The sequence below is a fragment of the Schistocerca cancellata genome, chromosome 9, assembly GCF_023864275.1.
Source record: "Schistocerca cancellata isolate TAMUIC-IGC-003103 chromosome 9, iqSchCanc2.1, whole genome shotgun sequence".
NCBI lineage: Eukaryota > Metazoa > Arthropoda > Insecta > Orthoptera > Acrididae > Schistocerca > Schistocerca cancellata.
In genome coordinates, this window is record NC_064634.1 from 353,272,623 (window position 1) to 353,298,902 (window position 26,280).

At 40.5% G+C, this 26,280-nt stretch overlaps 1 protein-coding gene across 1 annotated transcript in view; it reads left to right on the forward strand.

Moving 5' to 3' along the window:
- LOC126100986 (myb-binding protein 1A) overlaps positions 1 to 26,280 on the forward strand; it is a 111,171-nt gene that overhangs the window by 20,166 nt on the left and 64,725 nt on the right. The window contains exons 6-7 of the mRNA XM_049911651.1: positions 1,690 to 1,897; positions 19,918 to 20,095. Coding sequence (XP_049767608.1) covers positions 1,690 to 1,897; positions 19,918 to 20,095 — 386 coding nt within the window. The remainder of the gene's footprint in view (positions 1 to 1,689; positions 1,898 to 19,917; positions 20,096 to 26,280) is intronic.

A 26,280-nucleotide genomic window follows, 5' to 3' on the forward strand; every position in this document is an offset into this window, starting at 1 on the left:
GTGGCTGAAAAGAAGACAGAATTTAAAAAAAGTTAAGAATAAATTGTGGACTTTTAACTTTTTTAATAAGTGGGAGAGAGAGCTTTATCAACAGGGTTTTGTTTACTGGCACTAAGTATTGACATGGAGTGAAGAAGCAGTTTTTAAACTGCTGTCTGGAGTACAGTGAAATATAAGTGATGGTTAAACTGTAGGAACAGAAGCTGGACACGTAATGGCACTAAATGAAAAAGTATTAAAAAGAATGTATAACAAAAGAAATAGATGGAGAACTGTTACCTGAAAAAAGGGGTTATGTTTATGAAATAAGTACTAAATTTTTGAAAAATACCTTCCTTTACTTCCATGGTTTCTTCAATTGTGTTGTAACTTGTATATCAATTAACGGTCCTTGGTTGGTTTAGAACCTTTGGTAATTTACTCTTATAAAAACTTATCCGTGAATAGTTAACTTGGCACTTACAAGAGCTGGAGAAGAGAAAATGTGTATGGACAGGCTAATATTGATTATTATTGCTAATTATAGAGGACAAGACACGTGCATAGAGGCAAATTTTGGTTCAGGGTAGGAACAGGTGGATGGCAACAGTGTGATTATAATATGAAGTTTCTGTAAATTTTTCTAGGTTAATCTATGAACAGAATATAATAGAGGGAAACATTCCACGTGGGAAAAATATATTTAAAAAGAAAGATGATGAGACTTACCAAACAAAAGCGCTGGCAGGTCGATAGACACGCAAACAAACACAAACATACACACAAAATTCTAGCTTTCGCAACCAACGGTTGCCTCGTCAGGAAAGAGGGAAGGAGAGGGAAAGACAAAAGGATTTGGGTTTAAGGCAGAGGGTAAGGAGTCATTCCAATCCCGGGAGCGGAAAGACTTACCTTAGGGGGAAAAAAGGACAGGTATACACTCGCGCGCACACACACACACACACACACACACACACACACACACACATATCCATCCGCATATACACAGACACAAGCAGACATTTGTAAAGGCAAAGAGTTTGGGCAAACTCTTTGCCTTTACAAATGTCTGCTTGTGTCTGTGTATATGCGGATGGATATGTGTGTGTGTGTGTGTGTGTGTGTGTGTGTGTGTGTGTGTGTGTGTGTGTGTGTGTGTGCGAGTGTATACCTGTCCTTTTTTCCCCCTAAGGTAAGTCTTTCGCTCCCGGGATTGGAATGACTCCTTACCCTCTCCCTTAAAACCCAAATCCTTTTGTCTTTCCCTCTCCTTCCCTCTTTCCTGACGAGGCAACCGTTGGTTGCGAAAGCTAGAATTTTGTGTGTATGTTTGTGTTTGTTTGTGTGTCTATCGACCTGCCAGTGCTTTTGTTTGGTAAGTCTCATCATCTTTCTTTTTAAATGTATTAATCTATGAACAGCTTTACTGGGCTGTGAATGAGTATTGTTTTTTGAGCTTATTCCAACTAAGTGGAAATTTATTTTCAGTAATGACTGTTGTTTCCTGCGAAATATTAATTTCATGCAATTTCTAGCTACTGCCTTTAATTGCCATTATAATTCATTCCTTTGAGATGTGTGTGTGATTTGGGGCGGGGGGGGGGGGGGGGGGGGGCGTCATGCATATAATCTTTGTTATCCAATTTATATTTATCTCTATTTTCTATAACAGATGTAGATTATTATATAATGTTTTATTCCTCTTTATAGATACCACAATTACTTACTTCCAATTTTATGATGTCAGTCGTAAAATCTTTCAGTGGGAAGAAAACAGAGAATCTGTTGTTGGAGAAAATGCAGCATTTCCTGGATATAATGATAAAATTACTTGAAGGTGCCACTGATAAGTGTCGTATTGCAGTTATTAAGAAAATACTGTTTTATCCTGGTGATCTATTTTTTGAAAAGCATTCAGGTATGGTACTATAATATCATAGTTATTATTTGACTTGTATTTATGTAATTTAATTCTGCTTAATTTTTTATGTGGAATAACTCTTTCATCATGTATAGGCAACATGTTCTAAAGTATTTATTTTCATATATTAGATATGGTGTGATAAATGGGATGAAATGAAAAGGAAACATAAATTTGAAGAGCAATGAGTAATGTATGCTTGTTTTTTGATGTAAATGTTGTCACATCATGCTGAACTATTTCATTCTTTAAATTTGAAAATATCCAAGATGAAATTCAGACGTTCACGCTTTTATATACTGAGAGATCTGATAAATTAAAATTGCTAATAATGTGTTGTTCACAATTGTAGCACCCAAGTGTGTTTTGTCAATACATTTGTTCAATGTTTAAAGATGATTTGAATCAGGTGATTGATGCAAGTCACTACTGACTTTCTTACTGAAGTATTGTGTTTTCAAAAACATTTTTGTCCTTTGCGTGGTGGTATGTTCTTCAGCTCCTCATTTATCGTTAGAATACATTAACTGGGTGACACCATTGGTTTCAGAAGTCATACATTTGTTTTAAAAAATGACAATTGTAATTCCGGAACGAAGGTACTCTTTGTGTGTGTTATACATATATGATGCAATCTTCAGTTCTCTAATACATATTTTAGTTGTAATATTCATGACAATTCTTATGAGGACGCCCTCAGGGGGCTCAGCATTTAGTTGCTGGGTACGGGCTTGGCGACCCTGGGGTCCCTCAGCTGGGGACTGGGAAGTGCCACCAGTCCTCAATACCGTAAGCTCTGAGCGTGCTTCAACGACCACTGTAAGGCGCGACGGTGGAACGTTCTACGGTACAGAGCCTTGGGATCTTGGCTTAATTGCCTAGGTCGCGAGGATGGCATAAACCTCTATAAAAAAAAAAAAACCCTCAATCTCAAGGTGTGCTGCGCGCCGAGGAGACGCATGGCTGTTGAGGTAGAACAATTGCTAGCGGGCGACGTCTGGGGAACCTGCCGCTCCCCGGTTGTATTAGGCTTACCCAGGCAAGCGGGGCTCTGTCTGGGTGGACATTCCTTTCCCTAGCTGCTCTTGGGACCACCATTAACAGAAATACGAATAGTGCGCAAGCATGGGTCCCTAAGAAAGGAAAGTTCAATGCTTTACAGTATGACTCCCAATCGTTCCCTTCTCTGCCCACACTAGGGGAGGAACAGCGGTGTAAATTACCTGGTGAGACGTAGTCTCTACGATTTTTGGTTTGCATCCGAACAGATGGGGACTCATTTCTGACCACAAAGCCTCAGTTTTTTGTGGAAAATTTAGAGGACAAGTTTGGAGAATTTGAGGGCATGTCCAATATGAGGTCGGGAGCAGTCCTCATACAGACGGCATCCCCAGCACAGTCACAAGTGTAGCTTGCTTGTGACAAGCTCGGTGATGTTGCAGTCTCCATTATGCCGCATAAGAGCCTCAATATGGTTCAGAGACTTATTTTTCATCGTTACCTGTTGTTGCAGTCTGACGATGAGCTCCGTGCAAATCTGGAATGCCGCGGTGTCCACTTTGTACGACGTGTCTTCAGGGGACCTAAAGATAGTAGGGTCTCCACCGGCGCCTTCACCTTGGGTTTCGAGGGTGACACCCTGCCCGAGAAGGTCAAGGTGGTGATACATCGATGTGATGTTAAGCTTTACGTCCCTCCTCCCATGCGCTGCTTTAAGTGCTGGAGGTTTGGGCATATGTCATCGAGATGTGATGCCAACCCTACCTGTCGGGATTGTGGACGTGCCTCCCACCCCAATGTCCCATGTTCGCCACCACCTGTTTGTGTCAACTGCGGACCTAGCTCGTCAGACAGCACGGTTTATCAAAAAGAACGGAAGATTATGGAGCATAAGACCTTGGACAGGCCCACTTTCACAGAAGCTGAATGCAAGTATGGTCGACTTCACACTGTGCGCATTTCATTGCTGTATGCTGCAGTAGCTTCGACGTCGCCATCCCTGGCGACGAGCCCTCAAGCTCAGCCGCTTTTTGTTTGCCCTCCAGCCCGGCCGTCTATTCCTGCCTTCTGGTAGTTGGGGGAACACCCTCTTCCATTGCTCCCCTGCTGTCAACATCAGGAGTAACAACCCCTCCTTCTTTGGGGACTTCAGTCCCCACCTCTTCACCGTAGAAGTGCCTGCCTCCTCCGGCTCCCCTCGCGCGGAAGGGATCTCAAGTCGTGACTTATCCCCCCCAGGTTCTTTCATGTCTTCACAGTCAGATACCATTATCCTTCAATGGAATTGCCGTGGTTTTTTCCACCACCTAGCTGAGTTGAAACAGCTTTTGTGCCACTTCCCTGCCACTTGTCTGGCCCTACAGGAAACCTGGTTTCCTGTTCGGTGGACCCCCTCTATCTGTGGCTACCGGGTTTACTATAAGAACCGTGTAGAATATGACAGGTTGTCTGGCGGTGTCTGTGTTTATGTTCTTGCCACTGTTCCTACTGCCCCAGTGCCACTTCACACGGCTATCGAGGCTGTGGCTGTTAGAAGTTAGAATCCGGGCAGGAATGGAGCTTACCATCTGTTCCCTCTACCTTCTCTCGAATGAGGTTGTCCCTCTTGCTGACCTAGCTGCCTTGTCCCCCCCCCCCCCCCCCCATTCCTCCTTTTGGGGGACTTTAATGCCCACCACCCTTTATGGGGTGGGGCCCATATCTCGGGCCAGGGTAGGAACGTTGAGGCTCTCTTGGCACAGCAAGACATTTGCCTCCTTAACACTGGTGCTCCCACATATTTTAGCTTTACTCACGGCACATACTTGGCCATTAATCTCTCTCTTAGTAGCCCAGGCCTTCCATACCTCAGTTGGAGGGTCCACGGCGACCTCTGTGGTAGCGACCACTTTCCTATTCTGGTTTCTCTTCTTCAATCCCAACCAGCTGCCGCGATGGTCTCTTCATGGATCTGATTGGGCAGCCTACACCTCAGCTACTATGGGCATTGCTCCGCTTCCTGGTGACATTGATTTGGCAGTGGACGAGGTCACTATGGCCATTGTTTCTGCTGCCAAGGCCACTGCCCCTGTTCTTCAAGTACCCTAGGGCGTAAGTCAGTCCCTTGGTGGACACCAGAAATTGCAGAAGCTATCTGGGACCGCCGGCGAGCCCTGCAACGACACCGGCGCCATCCTTCCCTAGAGAATCTGGTTGCCTTTAAACGGTTGCGCGCCAGGGATCGGCAGTTAATCCGGTGGAGCAAGCAGGCCTGCTGGGAATGATATGTTGCCACCATAGGTTCTCGCACCTCCCCATCTCAGGTGTGGTCACGGGTTTGGTGAATTTTTGGCTTTCGCCCTCGTGCATCTGTCCCTTGCCTTTCTCTTCGGGGTACACTTTGTACTGACCCAATCACCATCGCCCTACTTTGCTCATAGTTCCGCGACAGCAGGCTACAGCGCAGAATTGCGCGCCATTAAAGAGCAGGCTGAGCGTACACAGTTGTTGTTTCGCACGCACCTTTGGGAACGATACAATACCCCGTTTTGTGAATGGTAGTTCCAAAGTGCCCTTCAGCTTGCCCCGATACCTCTCCAGGGCCAGACCGAATTCACAACCAGTTTCTTCGCCATCTCTCGGTGCACTGTCAGGGTGAATTACTCGCCCTGTTTAATCACATCTGGACAGAGGGCGTTTTCCCAACTCGTTGGCAGGATAGCGTTACCATCCTGGTGCTGAAACCTGGTGCAGATCTGTTGGTGGTTAATAGCTATCGCCCTATCAGTCTTACCAACGTTATGTGCAGACTCCTGAAACGGATGGTGAGTCGGCGGCTCATGTGGATCCTCAAAGCTCGGGGGCTTCCGTGAGGGCCGCTCAGCGATCGACAATTTAGTCTTGCTAGAGTCGGCTATTTGTACAGCTTTTACTCGGCGAGAAAATCTAGTTGCTGTTTTCTTTGATCTTCGGAAGGCGTACGATACCACTTGGTGCCATCATATCCTTGCTACGCTGCACGAATGGGGCTTACGGGGTCCACTTCTGATTTTTCTATGGAATTTTCTCACCAATCGCTCCTTTCGGGTTAGAGTTGGCACTTATTTTAGCTCTGCTCATATTCAGGAGAACTGTGTCCCGCAGGACTCGGTTCTTAGTGTTCTCCTCTTTTTGGTGGCGATTAATTGTCTTGCGGCTGCGGTGGGCTCATCAGTCTGTTCCTCTCTATATGCCGATGACTTTTATCTTTATTTCAGTTCCCCAAGCATCAGTGTCGCTGAACAGCGGCTGCAGGGAGCTATCAGTAAGGTACATTTTTGGGCATCCAACCATGGTTTTCAGTTCTCAGCCTCTAAGACCCGAGTGATGCATTTCTGTCATCGTCGAACGGTCCACCTCCATCCAGAGCTCTACCTTGCCAATGAACTCCTTCGAATTGAGGAGACGCGTCGCTTTCTTGGCATGCTGTATGATGCTCAGCTCACTTGGACACCTCATCTTTGCGAGCTGCCTCAGCCACACCGTTTGGGGGGCTACACGAATAACCCTCCTACAGCTCTATAAGGTCTTAGTCCAGTCCTGTTTCGACTACGGGATCGTGGTGTACAACTCAGCAGCACCTTCAATGTTGCATATCCTCTACCCGATTCTCCATTGTAGCGTCAGAGTGGTGACAGGTGCCTTCCGCACTAGTCCGGTGACTAGCCTTCTTGTAGAAGCTGGAATCCCTCCCCTACGATTCTGCTGACAACAGTTGCTTGCGTCATACATCGCCCGCATCCATGCCTCACCCGACCACCCAAACTGCAGACTCCTTTTTCCATCTTCTGCACTCCCCTCCCCACGACAGCGGCCTAGGTAGGGTCTCCCACTCGCAGTCTGCGTTCGTTCCCTTCTCTCGTCACTCAAGTCCTTCCCCCTTCCTCCATCCTTCCGGCCCTCTTCTTCTACCCCTCCTTGGTCCCTCCCTCGCTTGCGGCTTTGCTTGGATTTGTCCTGTGACTCCAAGTCCTCCGTTCCACCTGCCAGTCTTCATCAACAATTCCTAGCTCTTCTTGCCTCGTTTCGCGATGCAGGTGTAGTCTACACCGATGGTTCTGTGGTTGTTGGACGCATTGGGTTTGCTTTCATCCAGGGTGACTACGTTGAGCAGCATTCGCTGCCTTGTGGGAGCAGTGTTTTCACTGTGGAGCTGGTTGCTCTTTATCATGCACTCGCTCACCTTTCCTCCTGCCCTGGGGAGTCATTTGTCATATGCAGTGACTCCCTGAGTGGATTGCAAGAACTCAACCAGTGTTTTTCTCATTGCCCTTTGGTGCGCGGTGTTCAAGATGCGGTTTTTGCTCTCGCCGAGTGTGGTCATTCAGCGATGTTTGTGTGGAACCCGGGCCACATCGGCATTCCAGGAAACGAACGTGTCGATCGGTTGGCCAAGCAGGCCACCACTTCGCCACCCCTGGAGCTTGGTCTCATGGAAAGAGACCTCCGGTCAGCCATACATCGCAAGGTCTGCAATGTCTGGAGCTCTGAATGGTCTTTCTTGAACGTGCCAAATAGGCTCCGCATGGTAAAGTCGTCCACGGCCGTATGGAACTCATCCTTGAGGAGCACGCGTAGGGACTCAGTTGTTCTCTGCCGTCTCCAAATTGGACATACGCGGTTGACCCACAGCTATCTCCTTCACCGTGAGAACCCGCCCAAGTGTCGCTGTGATGCAGGGCTGACAGTGGTCCATCTTCTGATGGACTCCCCCCTTTTAGCCCCCTTGCGGCAGTCCTTTAATTTACCAGCTGCAATTCCTTTAATTCTAGGTGATGGTGCCTCTATAGCTGACTCAGTTTTACGTTTTATCCATGCAGCTGGGTTTTATAACTCACTCTAGTGTGGGCGCTCTCGCATGATTTCTGAGGCTACACCCACTCCAGCGACTTTTAATTGTGACGTGGGTACCAAAATAGTGTCTTTTATGGTAACAAGTTGTGTTGGTACCTCTATCAATGCTTTCCAGCTGGAGGTTCTTCGTTTGTAGTTGAGTGGTTGACCTTTTACCTGATCCATCAACCACTGTAGTCTGTTTTACTCTAGTCTACTATTTGCTCTGCTTCTTCTAAGTGTCCTCTATTTTGTGTTATTGCAGTGTTCATTTTAGCTCTGTACCCTTTGGTGTTCCCTCCCTCTGGGTGCAGAGGTTATGCTTTTACTGTATAGGCCTTTTACAAGTATATCTGTTTGGAACAGGGGACTGATGACGATGATTAGCCCCCATCAAACCCCAAAACCAACCAACCTTATGAGGACAAGGAATCGTATTTTTGATGAAAGTAGCGAATTTTTTTGTATTATCTTAAAATATTTTACAGGACATCCTCTTTAAAATTATGTATTGCGTGTTTTTATACTCCAGTTCTAACCATGTTAACTTACCAATTTCCCAAAATGGTGTGCTCAGTTTTTCTCCCTGTCATGGCCAACTGGAGGTCTGTCAGTCCTACCTTGTGATTTCAAGACCACTGATTTCTGGTGATTAAATTGTGTTACGTGACATATTCGCAGCTTCGCTGTTTGCCAGCTTGGAAAAGATGCTCCCTTGTTTTCTGCTTATATAATTGACTTCAGTGTTTATTTACATGTGGTGAATGTACAAAGAAAATTCTCATTTATTGTTTGTATTTTTGTGTGAAGGTGGTAATTACTTTCGGAAAAGTGTTCAAAATTCGTGCGAATTGGCAGAAGAAAGTTAAGAACAGGTTACACAGAATAAGAAACATTGATTCAATGTTTCTAGCGTTGGAAGAACCAAGATGTGCCAATACATCTAATCCACATAACCACAGGCATTGTTGTGCATCTTCCCCTGCTACTAGGGCATCCAATAGGAAGTTCAAAGATGGTGAAAATATGTATAAAATGCCTGTAAAGGCCAAGGAAGTTTTTGAGACTGTCGACATCAGTAAATAGTCTGAAATTCTTGAACAGAACCTTTGTTGCAAAGAAGTACTCTAAGGGAAACGTTTCTTTACATGTCGAGCGCCTTAACGGTCTGGCTGCTAAGTTTGTTCTAATCTGCAGTGAATGTAATGACAGTTCCAAATTTTCCAGTTCTGATTCAGTGAAAATCTATGGCATTGAAGTTTATAATGTGAATATTAGATTAGAGTATGCGCTGCAAGCTATCAGTAAAGGAAGAACAGCAGGAGCTATGCTGTGTGGTGTAATGAATCTTCTTCCACCACCTTCAAAATTTTTACATGTACAACAGTGCATTAGGCTTGCAGCTGATGATGTAGCTCTCAAAAAACTATGCAGGCAAAGAAAATGAAAATTCCCATGACCTCACAGTAGCTTTTGAAGTTACATGGTAGAAATGGGGGTCACACATCTAACAATGGCATTATTATAGTACAAGTGTTGACGCTGGAAATGTAAGTGTACAGCAAATTACTCAGACAACAGTGGTGGTATGGAGGTTGCTGGAGTAAAGACAATATTTGATCATTCTTCTCGGTGATACACTGTTATGTACATTATTTGGGAGATGGTAATTCAGAAGCCTTCAAACATATTATGGAAAGCACACCATATAGAAACAGTGTTGAGATACAGAAGCTAGAGTGTGTGGAGGCACGTTCAGAAAAGTATGGAATCTAGACTTAATCTGAAGACAACTACAAAAGGAAAAATGCTCTGTGATGGGGAAAAAATAAATAAATAAATAAACTAGATGGTAAAGGGAAGCTGACTGATGGTGCAATAGACTGTAGTCAGACTGTTATGGTCTAGCAATCAGACCAAATACAAATGATGTGCAAGCTATGAGGAAAGCTGTACTAGTACCTCTACAAATAAGCACCCTAGTCACGGGTTATGCCCTGATGATCAGAATAGTTGGTATAAATATAATAGGGGAAAAACAACAGGAGAGAATTACAATCATTACCACAGTTTACTGGCAGCTGTAATGGAGGAAATTAAACCAGTCTTCAAGGATCTGTCTGATATAAATCTCCTGAAGAAATCTCTTCGTGGGAGAAACAGAATCCATGAAAACAGTGTAATACGGCATCGTCTCCCAAAAACAGTGTTTATGGCTATTAACATGCTTCATTTTGGCATATATGATGCCATGACATTATTTAACGAAGATAACATCACAAAATGTCAGGTTCTTGAGCTACTAGGAATTCCTGTCAACTCCCAGATAGTGAGTACCGTTTTGGCCGTAGATCAGTCTAGGATAAGGGATGCAGACAACTCTCCCAAAAATGTAGTAAAGAAAGCATGGAAGATGAAGAGGTGCTGTGAAAAGACTTCAGGGTGCATTGGAAGATGAAGATGAAGACTGTAGCTATGCACCAGGTCTGTTTTAACTTCGAAGCCAATTTCCAAAAAGTTTCTTTTTCCCACATTTAATTTACCTTTTTTCAGTTTTTACTGAAAATAGAACTATCAAATTTTCTTTGAGTGGTTAGACACCAAATGTGTATGTACTGAAACAATATCATGTCCATTACTTGCAAAATAAAAAATATTACAGGCAGTAAGACGAAGAAATTTTTTGAAAAGTGTAGCTCATAGAGAGAAAAAAATTAATATTTGAGTCTTCGAAGAAGATTTTATAATGTTGTTGTTTCAATATTGACAGGATACATTTGAGCATAAACAATAAAAAAATTTTAAAAAATTAACTGTCTAGATAATATAGACTCTGAGAAAGGGTGTGTTATATCACATACAATTTCTCACATACAATTTCACATTGCGAAGCTGTTGATTCCATGTCCTCTTAAACCATTTTTCCTCCCACCCCCTTCGCCATGGACTATCATAACCATGACCACAATCTCCACTACCTCAGTTATTAAGAAAAATTACCTTCTTGTAAGGGAGTAGAACCTCTCCCCAAAAATAAACGACTGTCTTTTGCATGTTGCAACATTTGTAACTTGGAAATGCAAATCATTTTCGAGCTAGAGTAAAATGCATGCATGTACACACACACAGAAAGGGGGGGGGGGGAGGCAGGAAGAGGTGTTGGGCATGGGTGGTAGGTAACTAGTGGCTCAGAGGGAGGAAGATGGTATGCCGGCTAGGAATGAGGCAGGGAGGGGAAGGAGGTGCATGGGCTAGGCATGTTATGACTGGTCCTGGCGTCAGTGGGTTGTGGTGCACAATGAAGGTGACGTTTATTGGGAGGGGGTGACAGGACGGAGGAAAGGAAAGCTGTTAGGTGGAGGGTATGGGGACATTAGGTTAATGGAGATTGAGGTCAGGAAGGTTACAGAAGTGAAGGATGTTTTGCAAGGATAACTCACATCTGCACAGTTTAGAAAAGCTCGTGGCGGAGGCAAGGATCCATACGGCCAAGATTGTGAAGCAGCCATTGAAATAGTGTGTGTTGTGCTAAGCTACATGTTGTGCTACTTGGTGGGAGACTTTGTTCTGGCAGAGTTTGACATTTCTTAAAAGGACTTAAAAATACTTAAATTTTTATATTATGCAATAAAAGTCCTTATAAGTGCTTATTTTGTCCTTTTTAAAAATTATGGTCCTTGTAAGTCCTTATTTTTGTCTTCGCAATTATGTTCAAACTTAAAAATCAATTTACCTGTTGAAGTTAAAAAGGTGTAAAAAAGACTGCACATATAGGTCAAAGGCCAAAGGAGTTACAAGGATTGCTCAGCTGCATGACGTATAGGATGAGAGAGGTTGGGCTATCCCCGCCTCAGGCATGTGAAATAGAGTGGGGGTATAATTATAAGCAGTACTGACAACTGACACTGTTTGCTGTATGTAAACTCATTACTGCAGTGCCGATAGTGGGAGATGTTATACATTGGCAGCAATGGCAAGGGACTTGGAAATGTAGGTCTGTTACAGGGATATGAGCCATGAGAAAAGGGACTGGGAGCAGGGGTTGTGTAGGGATGGACGATATTGCGTAGGATCGGTGGACATTGGAATACCACTGGGGCAGGGCATTTCTCATTACAGGACAATATGAGAGGTATTCAAAACCCTGGCGGAGAATGTAATTCAGTTTCTCCAATCCTGTGTGATACTGAATTATGAGGGAAATACTTCTCTGTGGGCGGTCAGTGGGACTTTGGGAGATAGTGAGTGACTGGAAAGATAGGGCACGGGAGATCTAGACACAAGACCTGTCCCATACATCTGGTCACAAACATCACCTGTCCCATCAAAGGCAGGGCTACCTAAGAAACCAGTCATGTGATAAACTAAGCTGCAACCACTGTGCTGCATTCTAATTGGGTTTGATAACCAACAAGTTTCCATCCACATGAATGGCCACTGACAAACTGTGGCCAAGAAACAACAGAACCACCCTGTTGCTGAGCACGCCACCCAACACGACATTCATCATTTCAGTGACTGCTTCACATCCTGTGCCATATGGATCCTTCTCACCAACGGCAGCTTTTCTGAACTGCATTGGAGGGAATTCTCTCTCCAATATATCTTATATATATCTTATGTTCCTGTAACCTTCCTGGCCTCAACCTTTATTAGTCATTGTCCTCACCCATCTAGCACCTTCCCTGTTCCCATTCCAGCACTACACGGTCCTCTATTCCCCCAACATACCTAGTCTTTTTGCTTCTCTCCTTTTCCACTACCTCCCCTCTCTCCCCCACTCTCCGTCTAACCTCCCGACTGCACCTAGCTGCCCTACTCTCTCTCTCTCTCTCTCTCTCTCTCTCTCTCTCTCTCTCACCCACCACCTCGCCCCTGTACACTCCCCAGCAGCAGTTTACTGTCCCCCACCACTACCCTGCTACCCCCCCCCCCCCCCCCCCCACCCACCTCAGCCTCCTCCTTACTCTCACCCAGTTGCCTCTCCCATCATGTGCTGCTGCTGCTCCTAGTCTGGTTTCAGCTGCCAGAGACTGTGTGTGGGTTGTGTTTGCGTGAGAGAGGGAGAGAGAGAGTTGTATATTTTTGACAAAAGCCTTTTTGGCTGAGAACTTATTTTGTGACAGTCTTTCTTGTTGTGACTATGTGCGACTCAGCATCTCTGCTGAATGGTGAGTAGCAAATGTTGTTTTTGTAATATTGTTGATTATCTGTTTACTTATTTACCCTAATCTTAGATTGGATAGGAAAATTAATAAAATCTATCTCATCCATAAGGGTTAAATATATCATCAGGGCTGATCAAACAGTCCAAAGGTATACTCTCCTTCATAGTGTTCTATGGGCAATTCAGCGAACAAATATCTCATCACCGGCAGCACACCTGATGGTGGCTGCATGTCAAGCAGCTAAAATATTGTGCCCGCTGGACACCATGAACTGACAGTATGCCCATGTATTCTTGGGAACACATCGTTTGGACTGTCACCAGCATAGTGACTCCAAGATAATGTGGATTTCAGTGTAATATTCATTATAAATTATTTTTACATGTTACCTCCTTCACACTCTCACCTCACCACTAGGGGTGTACCCTAACAGAATTTGTTTTAGATGGTTGATTTGTATAGGCACTGTGGTTGAAATTGCATCAGGTGTTCCAGATCTGTGATGGTACCTGCCATCTTTTATTATGGAGATCTAGTGGGTCTCCTGAGTGATTTGTCACAAATGATAGTATTGTGTCTGTTTTGAGATTTCTAAATGCCACAGTAACTTGCAAATTCATCTTGTGTAATATTTTGGATAGTTCCTACATTTTGTGATGATAGTTGTTTTGTCATAAATTGCCTATCAGTTAATTTTTTCTATTTTTCTATTTTTCTTTTGTCATTTACTTGAAAAGGCAACAATTATCATCATAATCGTCATCAGGACCTACTTCCAGTGAACAAGGTAGGAATTTTTTGAAAGGCACACCTCCATTGATTTCTGTCCGTGTTTAGCTTTTTTCTCTCCAGTGCATCCCACGTTACTCCTCTCCTCTTGAGATCTTCATTAATTTGGTCTGCTCATCTCTTCCTACGTTGCGCAGTTGGTCTTTTTCCTGGTACCTCCACTCCAAATATCAATGTGGAGTTCAAATCTGATGCATTCTCTTCACGTAACATAACTAGTTCAGTCTGATATTGCTCATTCTTTTCTCCATGGTCAAGGTAACCTGCAGGTCTCTCCTTACATAATCATTTCTGACTCTCTCTCTCCTGGTTTTTTTATAGAGGTAACCTAAGGAACTAAATTTCCCATGCCTGTATCTGACTCTCTTATTTATGACACAGAGGTGTCTAGACTATACAGAATGATTGGCAGGAGATATGTTTTATACATCATCTCTTTAACTGTTAAAGGGTCTCCTTTGTGCCAGCTTAGGTTTTGTACTTGGTAGAATAAGCTGGATCCTTTTGCTATTCTGTTTAAAACTTCTAATTTGGAACTTCCTTCACTTTGCTATGACACTACCCAGATAATTGAAACTGTTCACACATTCAAACTTCTCTTCTTCCAGTATGATCTTACAAGGTGTAGGTGTCTACTCATCTTCATTGCCACTGTCTTGCTCTTACTCACAGTCAACTGGAATTCCTTATATTTTTTATTCCAGTAATTCAGCCTCCTCTCAGCCACCATTTCCATCTCTCCCAAATTGTCAATGTCATCAGCAATGGCAAAAACAAAAGTGTGTGATCTTCTTTTTCTGCATCCTTGATTTCTTTTGTGATTGTGTCCATAAGTTTAATGGAGAGAGACAGGAAATTGAACTGCCTTGCTGAACACATCCCTTTGTCTTAAACCATTTTGATCTTCCACTTTCTACTAGCACGGTGGTTTACAACCTCCGCACAGTATCTGTACGTTTCAAATTAATAAATCAGGGACATTATGTTATCTCAAGCACTCCCATATTTTACCCCTTGGCACACTGTTGTATGCTTTTCCAAGTCCGGGAATATTGTTATCAAATCCTTTCCTTTTTCCCAGTACTTCACTTAGTTACAGAGGGGGGAAAAAATGTCTTCCGTTCCCACATTACCCCTGTTCCTCAAATTGATGTTTTAGGGCAAAGGTTATTAAGTAATTTTAGATGGCATCAGGATACTTTTGAAAATTTTTGTTGACGTCCAGAGGAAAAACCTCACATTCCTTGCTAATTTTTTATTTTAATTTCCAATCGCAAAAAATATGAAATACAATAGATAGGCATATTGGTATTCAAAAATCTAGCAAAAGCTCATATTCCTTACCAATTTTCAGTTTTAATTTTTGCTCACAAACTAATCTGAAATACAATAGTGTATTATAAAATCAATCAGAGAAATTACAATTGCGGTCTTGCACCAGTTTCTTAAAGTTAGTTTCATGTGGGGAGCAGCTTATGCTAATACTATCTTCAAGGTGGGTGACCTTTAATCTTGAGCAATGTTTGTTCTTCAGAAAACTTCATTTTTGAAAATGAAATTTCACAAATATATGTGGAGCTAAACATAGTATCCAGGTATATGGATAACTTTTTGCAATTTTCATATTTTTTTGGGACATGTTTACTCCAAAATTCTTCAGCGGATGCAGTTTTAAACATTTGCAAAGAAATGCCTTCCTGCAAGTCTGTTATCTCCATTTGGAGTAAAGGCTTTCAAAGGCAGAACAACTTCGCAACCACATCCGTCCATTCTGCCACTGGAAATACTTCAAAAGACGATTTTAAGAATCACAACAGCTTCTCTATCCCTGAAAAAGTCTTGGAATCTTGCTACAAATTCCTTCTTAAGGTCTGACATAAAATTTGAGAATACTGAAATGTCTATTTCAGAATTATTTTTATATTCAAAAATTGTTGGAAAACAAAAGAAGTTTTGACTTGCATTGTCTTTTTCAAAGATATCCAGCTTTCGATGGAAAGAAGATACACTTTGTATGACATCAGACATTAATTTCCCGTTTTCTAGTAGTTCGGTACTGCGCGCATTTAAAAGTTTCAGAATGTATCTCAAGAAAGCCGCAGCAAGCACGCTGCATTTGTTTGCTAGGAACCCAAATGGTTTCTTGCTTCTTGTGAATCCATGTTTTCTAAGAAGGATGTTACTTTTTCTTTTATTTTCCAGAGAAGTCCAATTATTTAACCAACGAACATTGTTTTACTGCAGGAAGTCAGAATTTGCCGAATTGCACTCAGAAAGATGCTCTTTGAGCACTGACGAGCAGAACGAGACGTCGTAAAATTAATCAACTTTATCAGCCCACGTATTTCTTCTTTCAGGGTCACACTAAGTTTTCCACAAAGGGCTGCCTGGTGAATTATGCGCTGATACGATAGTAGTAGCACAGTGTTCTTATCCTTGATTCTCTTTACTAGTCCTTTTTCTTTGTCAATCGTCGCTGGGGCCCTGTCTGTGTTGAGAGATATCATTTTATCATAACTAATGTTTGATTTTGTCATGAAATCATAAACAGTCTTGAATAGATCTTCTCCGCGAGTGTTGCCTTTCAGTGGCAATATTGTTAGCAATTCTTCCCTAAATTCTTTACTTCCAATATCAAAAATGTACAATTGTTCTTCATCAACAATGTTGCATGGTTTGTGTAGTGCTATGGCGTAGCAAGATGCCTTCTGCAGAAGTTCGAGTAAACTATTTTTATTATCAGCAGTCAAAATTACAGTTCTTGTATTACTTCTTTTTCGACGTTGGAAAACTTTCAGTTGCGGCAACAATATATTTTTCTCTTCAGAAAGTGCCATGGCCACTTCCAGCACGCATTCTTATTACTATGCCAGAGTCTGAAAATTGCTTTGGTGTTTATTAAGTGATCAACGCTTAACACATCGCTGCTTTTGCAGATTTTTCTTTCTTGCTTATAGAGTGAACTAGGAAGGTGGTGCTTCTTTTTTATTGTTGTTGTTGTTGTTATTATGTATTTTTTTAAGAAGCTTGATATGTCTGGAATTTTTCTTGACAAGCTCTGCTACCCAGACAAAAATTTTTATTGAACTGCTGACGAGTTATTTTGTAGCGTTGCGTTAAGTTGGCACTTTTAACAAGAGTCACAGTTCTATATGAGGCAATCTGCAATAGATCTCGGCCTATAAGGCAGTGTAAAACAACACTGTTCAGTCAAAAACTTCCTATTCACATTATCAACTTTATGCTTCTTAGGATCCATTTTGGTGTGAAAGAAACGTTATAAGTCTCAAAAATAATAAAGTGCTCCCTATGAGATCTGACGACTACTTACGAAGTGACGATAAAAGTTGTGTACTTTACTTAGATTCATTCTTTATAAGAATGGTGTTTAGATTCATTCTTTATAAGAATGACAGTGCCTGGCACACAGCAGGTGCCAACGCACGGCAAAAGAGCCATACCATATAGGAGCAGCATTGCAAAGGAGGCACTTAGTTGTCAAATATCCCTGCCACCAAGAGAAGTAGCCCAGTAAGTAGCTTTAAGCTGTTGTTCGAACAAAGAGGACAAAAATGGTGTTTAAATAAATATTCCTTCTCCAATTTAGTAAAGCTTTCAGATGTTTCCGGAGTCTGAAATCAATTTATAAAATTTCCTTGTTCATTAAATAAAATTCTTGTCTTCATTCATATGTACAGAGCTTTTATGTGGATTGACATAACATGCTGTGCCGGCCAGCCAGCTTGCTCCCTTCCTCCCTGCTCTTCAGTGCACTCTCCTGCACTGCACAGCTTAGGAACTAGTATTTAATCAATCTATAACTAATCATTAAGAATTGTAATTATTCAGCATTTAATTGTATCCTACTAGAAAAGATTATAAGGGTGGCGCTCAAACAAATTGTTATCCACAGAAAAATACACTTTTTAAAATAATTTGAATATGTAATTTATACTTTCAGATATTTTTGGCACCCCAGTATTTGACCGTCTTCAGTCCAAACATAGACCGCAGTCCGCCAGTTGGCAACCATTGTTCTAGCGTTTTTTCCAGTCTCTGTTCCATTGCTATTTTTCTTACCTTAAGGTAATTTGATTCCTTGGTAGTTTGTGCACTTCTTTCTACTTCCTTTCTTAAACAGTGGTGTTATAATTCTCTTTTTGCAGTCATTTGACACTTTGTTCTCTTTCTGAATCAACCCCAACATCTGATGGAACCGCTGTATACCTTGGATTCCAGCTTCCTTCATCATATCCGCTGTCAGCCTCATCTGCTCCTGCCGCCTACCCAACTTTAAACTGTTTCATGGCCTTTTCAGTTTCTGCCCAAGAACTTGGATGCTGTTCTTCCTCTACTGCAATGACTTCGGTGACATTTTCTTGCTCGTTTCCCCCATTCAGCAAGATTTCAAACCAATTCTTCATCACTTCTGACGTCTTCCACATCCCTAATACTCCCATCATCTGTTTCAGTAACTTTTATATCTTCCCTGTCAGATCTGTTACTTGTCAACACCCCATATAACTGTTTTTGGTTCCCCTTGCTGTCGTCGTCTAGTTTCTGGTTGAATATTTCCCAACTGTCCTCCTTTTCTTCTTTCACTACTCTCTTTGCTTGGCATATCTTCTGGTGATATTCCTGCTCCAGTGTTGTCACCCTGTGCTCATCTTTTGCCATCAGCCAGTTGTTCTCATCTCTCTTTTTTCAGTCTCCATTCGTTGTGCCGTATACTTGCACAGCCCTACTAGCTATTAATGTTCTAAATAGACTCCAATCTTTGTCCACACTACCAATCTATTTCTGGCAATTTTTGTGCGACTAACTTGTGGAAACTTTCTTATTTTTCTTCTTTTCTTCTCTATTCAGCTTCCATTCCTTAATTTTAGGCATTCTTTTGTACAGCAGTCCCTCTTTTAATCTTATAATTTATATCAGCTACTAGTAAGCTGTGTTCACTATCCAAACATTCACTTGATGTAACTTTGGTGTCCCTCGCTTTTTCTCCAGTTAATTTGTGTGTTAAAGATGTAAATAACTGTCTTAGATTTACCATCCATGCCATATCTAGTAATCTTATGGCTATCTTGTTTTTTGAAGAATATATTCTTTCCTAAGACTGAATTCCTTGTACACAGATTTAGATTTTCTGTACCCTCAACATTTCTTTTTCTACATCCAAAACGTCCACTTCCTTGTATCCATTCCTGTCAATGCCGATCTGAGCATTCAAATCCTCTCTTACTTTGTCCTCCAGTTCTTCAAGGAAGTTCACATTTCCGTCCTCACTGCGCCCTTGCTGAAGTGCGTACACTTGGAATATAGTGAAAATGTTTTTTCCTACATTCACTCTGGCTTTAATTATCCTTTCACTTATAAAACTTACATTTGTAATAGGATCAGTGGCTTTGTGAAACACAAGACCCACTCCATTCCTTGCCGCTTTACTGTTGCCATATCAGTATAATTTGTACTTGTGTCTTAGCAGTTGTGAGTTCTTTCCATTTGATTTGGTCTCACCCATTTCCATGATGTGAATCTTTCTCCTCTTCATTATGTCTGCAATCACTTCACTGTTTGCTGTTACATTACATTTAATATTCCCACTCTGAACTTGTTTTTATCGTGTTGTTGAGTTCCAGTTTTTCGTCCTTTGTCAGTGGTTCTTGCAATAACATATTTTACTCTTCTGCTGGCCTACTAAGCCTAATGCATCTGACATGTATCTGTAAGGGTTTACCCCCTCAGCCTTTGAAGATCTCTCTTTGTCACAAGGCAGTACTTCCTCGCTTCTTTAGCCCTCAGAAAGCAGAGGCTGCTTCCTCTGCTATCTGCACCCTACCAAAGGTTTTCTTCTCTGCCGAAGAGTTGTTTAATTTCCTTCAAACCTCCAGATATGTCCACTAGCCCCCCTATTAGGCACCTGGCATGCACCCGGTCGGGAAGTAGGTGACAAAGGAATGTTACTTAAAGTACAAAGCCAAACAGTATATTCCAAATCAAAACTTTCAGTAATTTCACAGACAGGTTGGAGATGGCATAGAATTTTCAGTGGAGTGATGACCAGTATAGCGTTGTCGTTTCAGACCAGTTTTCAGCTGAAGGCTGTGTTTTCATGTTATTCCACATGTGTACTTTTCAACTACAATATGAATGTGTTTAAGGCTGGTGTCTGCAATTTCACATTATTTTTAAGGGTGTGTATTCTTTCAGGTACTAAGACTGTACAGTTGATTTCAAAACAATTAAATACTGAAGGGGTAAAGAAACTTGCCAAAATGTATCGCCACATTTTGAATGGATCATCAAGCCGGAAAACTGGACCAAATGAAGCTGATCAACAATCGTGGACGGGTTGGGAACGTCTTTATGCTGCACAGCTAATGACCAGGTAGGAGAATATTGGTTAATAGTCTATCTTGTACATTATATGCATTTGACCAGTCATGGTTTCTTGTGGAGATCAGCAACATTGACAGTTCTCATGCTGTTTTGTGAAACAAATTGTTAGAAACTGAGAGAACATGGCACAAAAAATTCTTAAAATAAATTTGAAGTTACTCAGAGGCTCACTGATGAAGAAAAAACATAAAATACGATTAAAACTAGAAGCATGATCACTCCAAAAACACGTGATTGTCATTTTCAATTTCTCAGAGATGTTTGTCATAAAGAATACTCCATTAAATTGTAAGAAAACTTCAGCTTGGTGTTACTTCAGAGGCTGGGTGTAAGTATCCTTTCTTCTATCCCAGCAGTATGAGAGGAAAACTGCTATGGAACTTCAAATTTGTGGAGGAAAAATTACTGATACATTTGAACCTTCATCAGTTTGTAAGGTGTGTGGTGGGAACTTAACAAATATATTTGTTGTACTTGTGGTATCTAAACAGTTTCAGTGTGGAATAAGTAAATCATAAATATACACAGTAAGCACCTATTAAACTACAATATGGGATTGAGTTTTAAGGGGAAAACTAATTTAACAGATTTATTGTTGTGGCCATATGTAAGATCAGAATCAATTGATACCGTGATAATATATATTGGAATTGCTACATGATTTTGTTTCATTGCACATTCATGTCCATATTGTTGGAATCGCAACATATGACTCTCATATTTATTATTGATTGATACAAATGTGTCGTCCTACTGCTACAGTTGGTTCCAGGCAATATTGTTACTGATTTTAAAACATTCATGATATTTTACACATAGCTTTTTACAAATAAGCAAGTACTTTCCTGTATTTGTTAACACTTCTAAGTGAGCTGTTGAGATATTGAAGAAGCTATGATAATTTCTGAATGGAGCAATTAACAGTTTTTAAAACTACATGGAAAGAGTTTTTCATGGTTTGTGTAATTTAATGTGGATCGATTACATAAAACTTTTTGTAGGTGAGTTTGGTGCCTTACTGAGATTTATTTTAAAAAGTGCAAGGAAATGTAAATTGTTTACAAAGATAGCTGTGAAACTTCATTTGACAGGTTCTTGAACATTGCTAGTCAGTCTTGAACCTGTAAGGATGGGATTAATAGTAGGGAAAGGAAATATTTAATTGGCATGATAGCATTGTGGAAATGGGCAGCCAACTTGAGTGACACATGTTAGAAGAGAGGTGTTTTGCACCACAGAGATTCTTACTGTTCAAATTGATATAGTACAATTTCCTAGATTTTGAGAAATGTAATACTCACAAATTGCTCGTGACTGTAAAATTGGAAAAATGAAATCTCTACTGATGCTTACAGATTTTCTACATCCCCACATATCATTTATGAATGGCACGTAAAGGTGATTCAAATTATTTTGATACATAATGAGGCCTCCAACACACACCATTAAGAGGCTTGGAGGATCTAAGTTTTCTTATGAAGAAAATGTGTTATGTATGCTTCAAGGACACTCGCCTAGCCTTCTTAACTGATTTATTAACTTCTGTAACTATAGTTGCTATAATGACATCATGATTACTAATCCCCTTTCCAATACTGACGTTGTCAATTAGGTCTGGCCTGTTTGTAGCTACAAGATCTAAGATATTTCCGTTGTATGTGGGCTACTGAACTAGTTGTTAAAGATAGTTCCCAGGAAACGTGTTAGAAGTACTTTGCATGACTGTCTGTACCCCCTGCAGTGAATCCATATATATTCCAGTCTGTCATCAGTAGGTTAGTCACCTCCAACTAGTTTTGCATGATCTGTTTATTTATGTGTTACTGGCTGTAGATTTTCTTTGAATTACTCTAGAACTGTCACAGCAAAATCGGGAGGCTGGTTAAAACATCTAACAATCAACTTGATGTCACCTACACCTGTTACATGCGACGTGATAACTTCACTGTCACAGAATAATTTGTGCACAAGCATGTTCCTGGAGCGCAGTATATTCAAGAACTTTGTTAAGAGTACTTCCACAATTTTCTGATAAAATTTTAAGAGTTGAAGTGTCTTTAACCTGAACGTTGTCTGACTTCCCTCACTTTATATTAACAAGGACTTCAGGACTGCAACTCTTGCCTCAAAAGTAAATCTAAGTTGCAGCTATGTATCATTTCCCAATGGGAAACTGGGAAAAGTACTTTAAAAAATTGAAGTGTTGTTATACAAAGTATGTGCATTGAATTTCCATCATATTTGTAATATTTTGATTTGGTGTTTTGTTTTTCAAAATGACACAAAATTAGTGTATGCTATAAAATGATATGGCAGACAGTGTTTTATGGCAACTGTACTTTATTTAAAACAAGAAAACATCCCAACTGAATATACAAGATTACGCTACAGGTAAGCGATGCGGAATCAAAGTGTTTGATAGTTAAATTGTTTTTATTTATTTATTTTAGATTTTGTATATCATTGTGACATCATAGAAAGAGAGTCACATCAGTTCGTACCTCCTGATTTTCAAAACTCTCTCTCCTTATGTTTGGTTTTTTTAAGGATGCAAGGAATGCATTGACAAATGAACATTGGTCAGCTGTGTAGCAGACTGTAAATAAGTTCACGTCATTTTTAGATCCACTTGTACTGAGTTTTGAACCAGCCTTATTCTTTGTGGCAAATATACGGTTAAGGAGTGGAGGGCTGGATTTATTCGATTGATACAGTTGAGTGGAATTTCATTCAAATTTCGTAAGAACAGCTCATCTTCTGCCTAGCAATGAAGGCATAATTACACCATGTGAAGTCAGCTGTAACAGACTCTTGCAACAAGGATCAGCAACGTAGTCTGAAACTGCAAACCAATATTGGTTGCAGGTCCTTAATTGGCAGCACCACAAAAGGCAGGCTAAAGTTGTCTACAAAACCTGGTGTGATTTACAAACTCTCAATTATAGAGCAATGATTCTCTCTTCAGCTCAAAACAACTCACTACTGTAATTATGAACCTTCAGAATTCTGAACTGGGTGAAATATTTAAATCTTAATTTTTGGTCTCAAAAAGTTTGTTGCTTTAAACTGAACTCCATGTCTAAAAATGTTTCGATAATTTAAAAAAAGGAAACTCTTTGGTTTGAAGGTGTAAATAACCAGATTTCCAAATGATTTTAATTACTTTAAATTTCTTAAGACATGACAAGTAAACAGAGTTAATAATAGATCAGAACTTTGTACATCTGGTCAGCATTGGCCACAATGACACATACCAGGCACCATAATGTAACATACACGTGTCAGCGCAGATAAACAGAGAATCAATTATACCAGTCACTCAAGCAACACCCAGTGCCTAGCTATTACATTTACCAATATGGCCCACTAGTATACTTACCCAAATCATGAAAGCACTACATATACTAGATAGCTTGCCTTACATATAATATAGAACTAGAAAGCTTTAGGTTTATGGCAATAGTCTATAGAATTTGTAAATAGCCGTTTGCTCCCTGTATGTGACCCCTGCCACATTCAGAATTTGAAAAAGAATATTCCAGTCAAAATTGTGAAATGCTTTCTCTAAGCCTACAAGTCTCATGTGTTCTGACATTTCTATGGATTCCAAACTGATCTTCCCTGAGATTGGCTTCTACCAGTTTTTCCATTCATCTATAAAGAATTCTTGTTAGTATTTTGCAGCCGTGACTTATTAAACTGATAGTTTGGTAATTTTCACCCCTGTCAACACCTGCTTTCTTTGGGATTGGAATTATTATATTCTTCTTGAAGTCTGAGTGTATTTCGCCTGTCTCGTACATCTTGCTCATCAGATGAAAGAGTTTTGTGATGGAGGGCTTTCTCAAGGCTCTCAGTAGTTCTGATGGAATGTTGTCTATCCCCGGGGCCTTGTTTCGACTTGGGTCTTTCACTGCAGGGGTTCTAATACACATTGATGATAAAAGGCAGCTAATAGACATATCTCCAGAATTAACAAAAGAATTTATTTATTTTTGTTTATTTATTTATTGCAATACGTATTCCGTAGACGTTAACGCATGGATGTGGAATGAGTAAAAAGCATTTAATTCATTATTACATTAGTTTCCGTAACGACAATAAACAAAGATTAATAATATAAGTTGGAAACACAATTGGTAAGATAATTTACACACACCAGCAGAGTTCCAGATATAACATTCTGGTTTTGTCCAAACAACTTTTTACAGGTTACCAATTAATCTGATTAACACAACAAGATATATTGAGGTAGGAATATACAATAGTATTTGGGAAAGAAATTAGCTATCTCTGCTATAGACTACTTCTAGAGAATAGAAACTTTTTTCAAGCAAGAACTCCTTTAGCTTATTTTTAAACAGTACGTTTTTGTCTCATGGACACTTTATATTACTTGGAAGTGCATTGAAGATTTTTGGGCATGTGTATTTCACACTTTTTTGCACGAGGGACAGATTTTTCAGGTCACATTGTATGTCACATTTCCTCTTTGCGTTATGGTGATGGTACGTATCAGTAGTTTCATATTGAGAAGGATTGTGAAGCATGAATGTCATGACTGAAAAGATGTATTGTGAAGTAGTGGTTAGGATCCCTATTTGTTTAAAAAGAATGTGACATGAGATTCTTGGAGGCACTCTATACAAAATTTGGACAACCTTTTTCTGACTTGTAATAAAACCTTTTTCGGTAGTGGTGAATTGCCCCAGAAGATTATTCCATAACACATAAATGAATGAAAGTAGCCAAAGTAAAGAGATTTTGAGACATTGATGTCTCCGATTTTGGCGGTTATCTGAATGGCAAATGTTGCTGAGCTTAACCTTTTCAGGGTTTGGTTGATGTGCTGTTCCCAGTTATGCCTACTATCTATATATATGCCCAAGAATTTCAAACAATCTGTGCTCTATCTGCTGGCTCTCACATATAATGTTTATTTCCTGTGGACTTTTGTGACCAGAATGGAAATGAATGTAATTAGTTTTGCTGATGTTTATTGATAGAGAATTTACTGTGAACCATTTCAGAACAGCCTCAAGTAAACAGTTGGCATTTAATCATAGATCAGAGGGTATCTTACTGTCCATCACAATACTTGTCATCAGCTTACATTGTAAAATTGCTTCCTATGTTTGAGGACAATGGTAGGTCATTGATACATATGAGGAATAGCAGGGACCAAGGACAGAACCTTGTAGAACTCCATATTTTACTGTTCCCAGTCAGTCTCTAACCCTTCTATGTGACTATTGTTACCATCTAGCGCTGTTTTCTGTTGTTTACACTGTAGGTAGACACAAAGACTTTAGACAGATCGCAAAATCAGTGTCTTTTTGTTGAGGCACTCCGAAACGTTATTTGTAACTGAAAATATTGCTTTGGTTGTGGAGATACCTTCTCTGAATCCAAACTAGTTTTTACTAATTATTGCATGTTTTTCTAGGTGACAGACTATTCTGGCATACATTAGCTTTTCGAGAACTTTAGGAAATGTAGTCAAGAGAGAGATAGGCTGATAGTTTTAACATATGTGGCATTGCCTCTTTTGTAGAGGGGCTTTACAATAGCATATTTCGTCCTTTCAGAGAAGATAGCGTGTTTGAGAGAGGCATTGAATATATGAGCTAGGACTTCACTGAACTAATTGCAGCAGGTTTTTAGCAATTTGCTAGAGATGTCATCAACACCAGTTGAATTTTGTGCTTTTAAATAAATAATGGTTTTTCTTACTTCCTGTACTGTTATAGGGGCTATACCTATCTGCTCTATGGAGTTTGGGAAATGACCTTTCAGTATTTTTAATGCTTCTTCTAAGGACCCATTGTGACCTGCTTTCTCAGCAACACTTAGAAAATGCTCATTGAAAATTTTTGCCACAGTATTTTGATTTTGTACCTGTCTATTTCATTATTGAGAACAATGTTTTGGGACCTACTAGGGCAATTTGCACCAGTCTCACTCTTTATCTCTTCCCATACGGTTTTGATTTTGTTACTAGATTTATTAATTTTGGAGCACAGGTACAGACTACTTGACTTCTGAATAATTTTGCTTAGTACTTTGCAGTATTTTTTATAGTGATTTAGCTGGGTGTGGTGGTCTGAATTTTTTGTGGCAATGTACAGTTCTCGTTTCCTTTTGCATGAAATCTTAATACCAGTGGTTATCCAG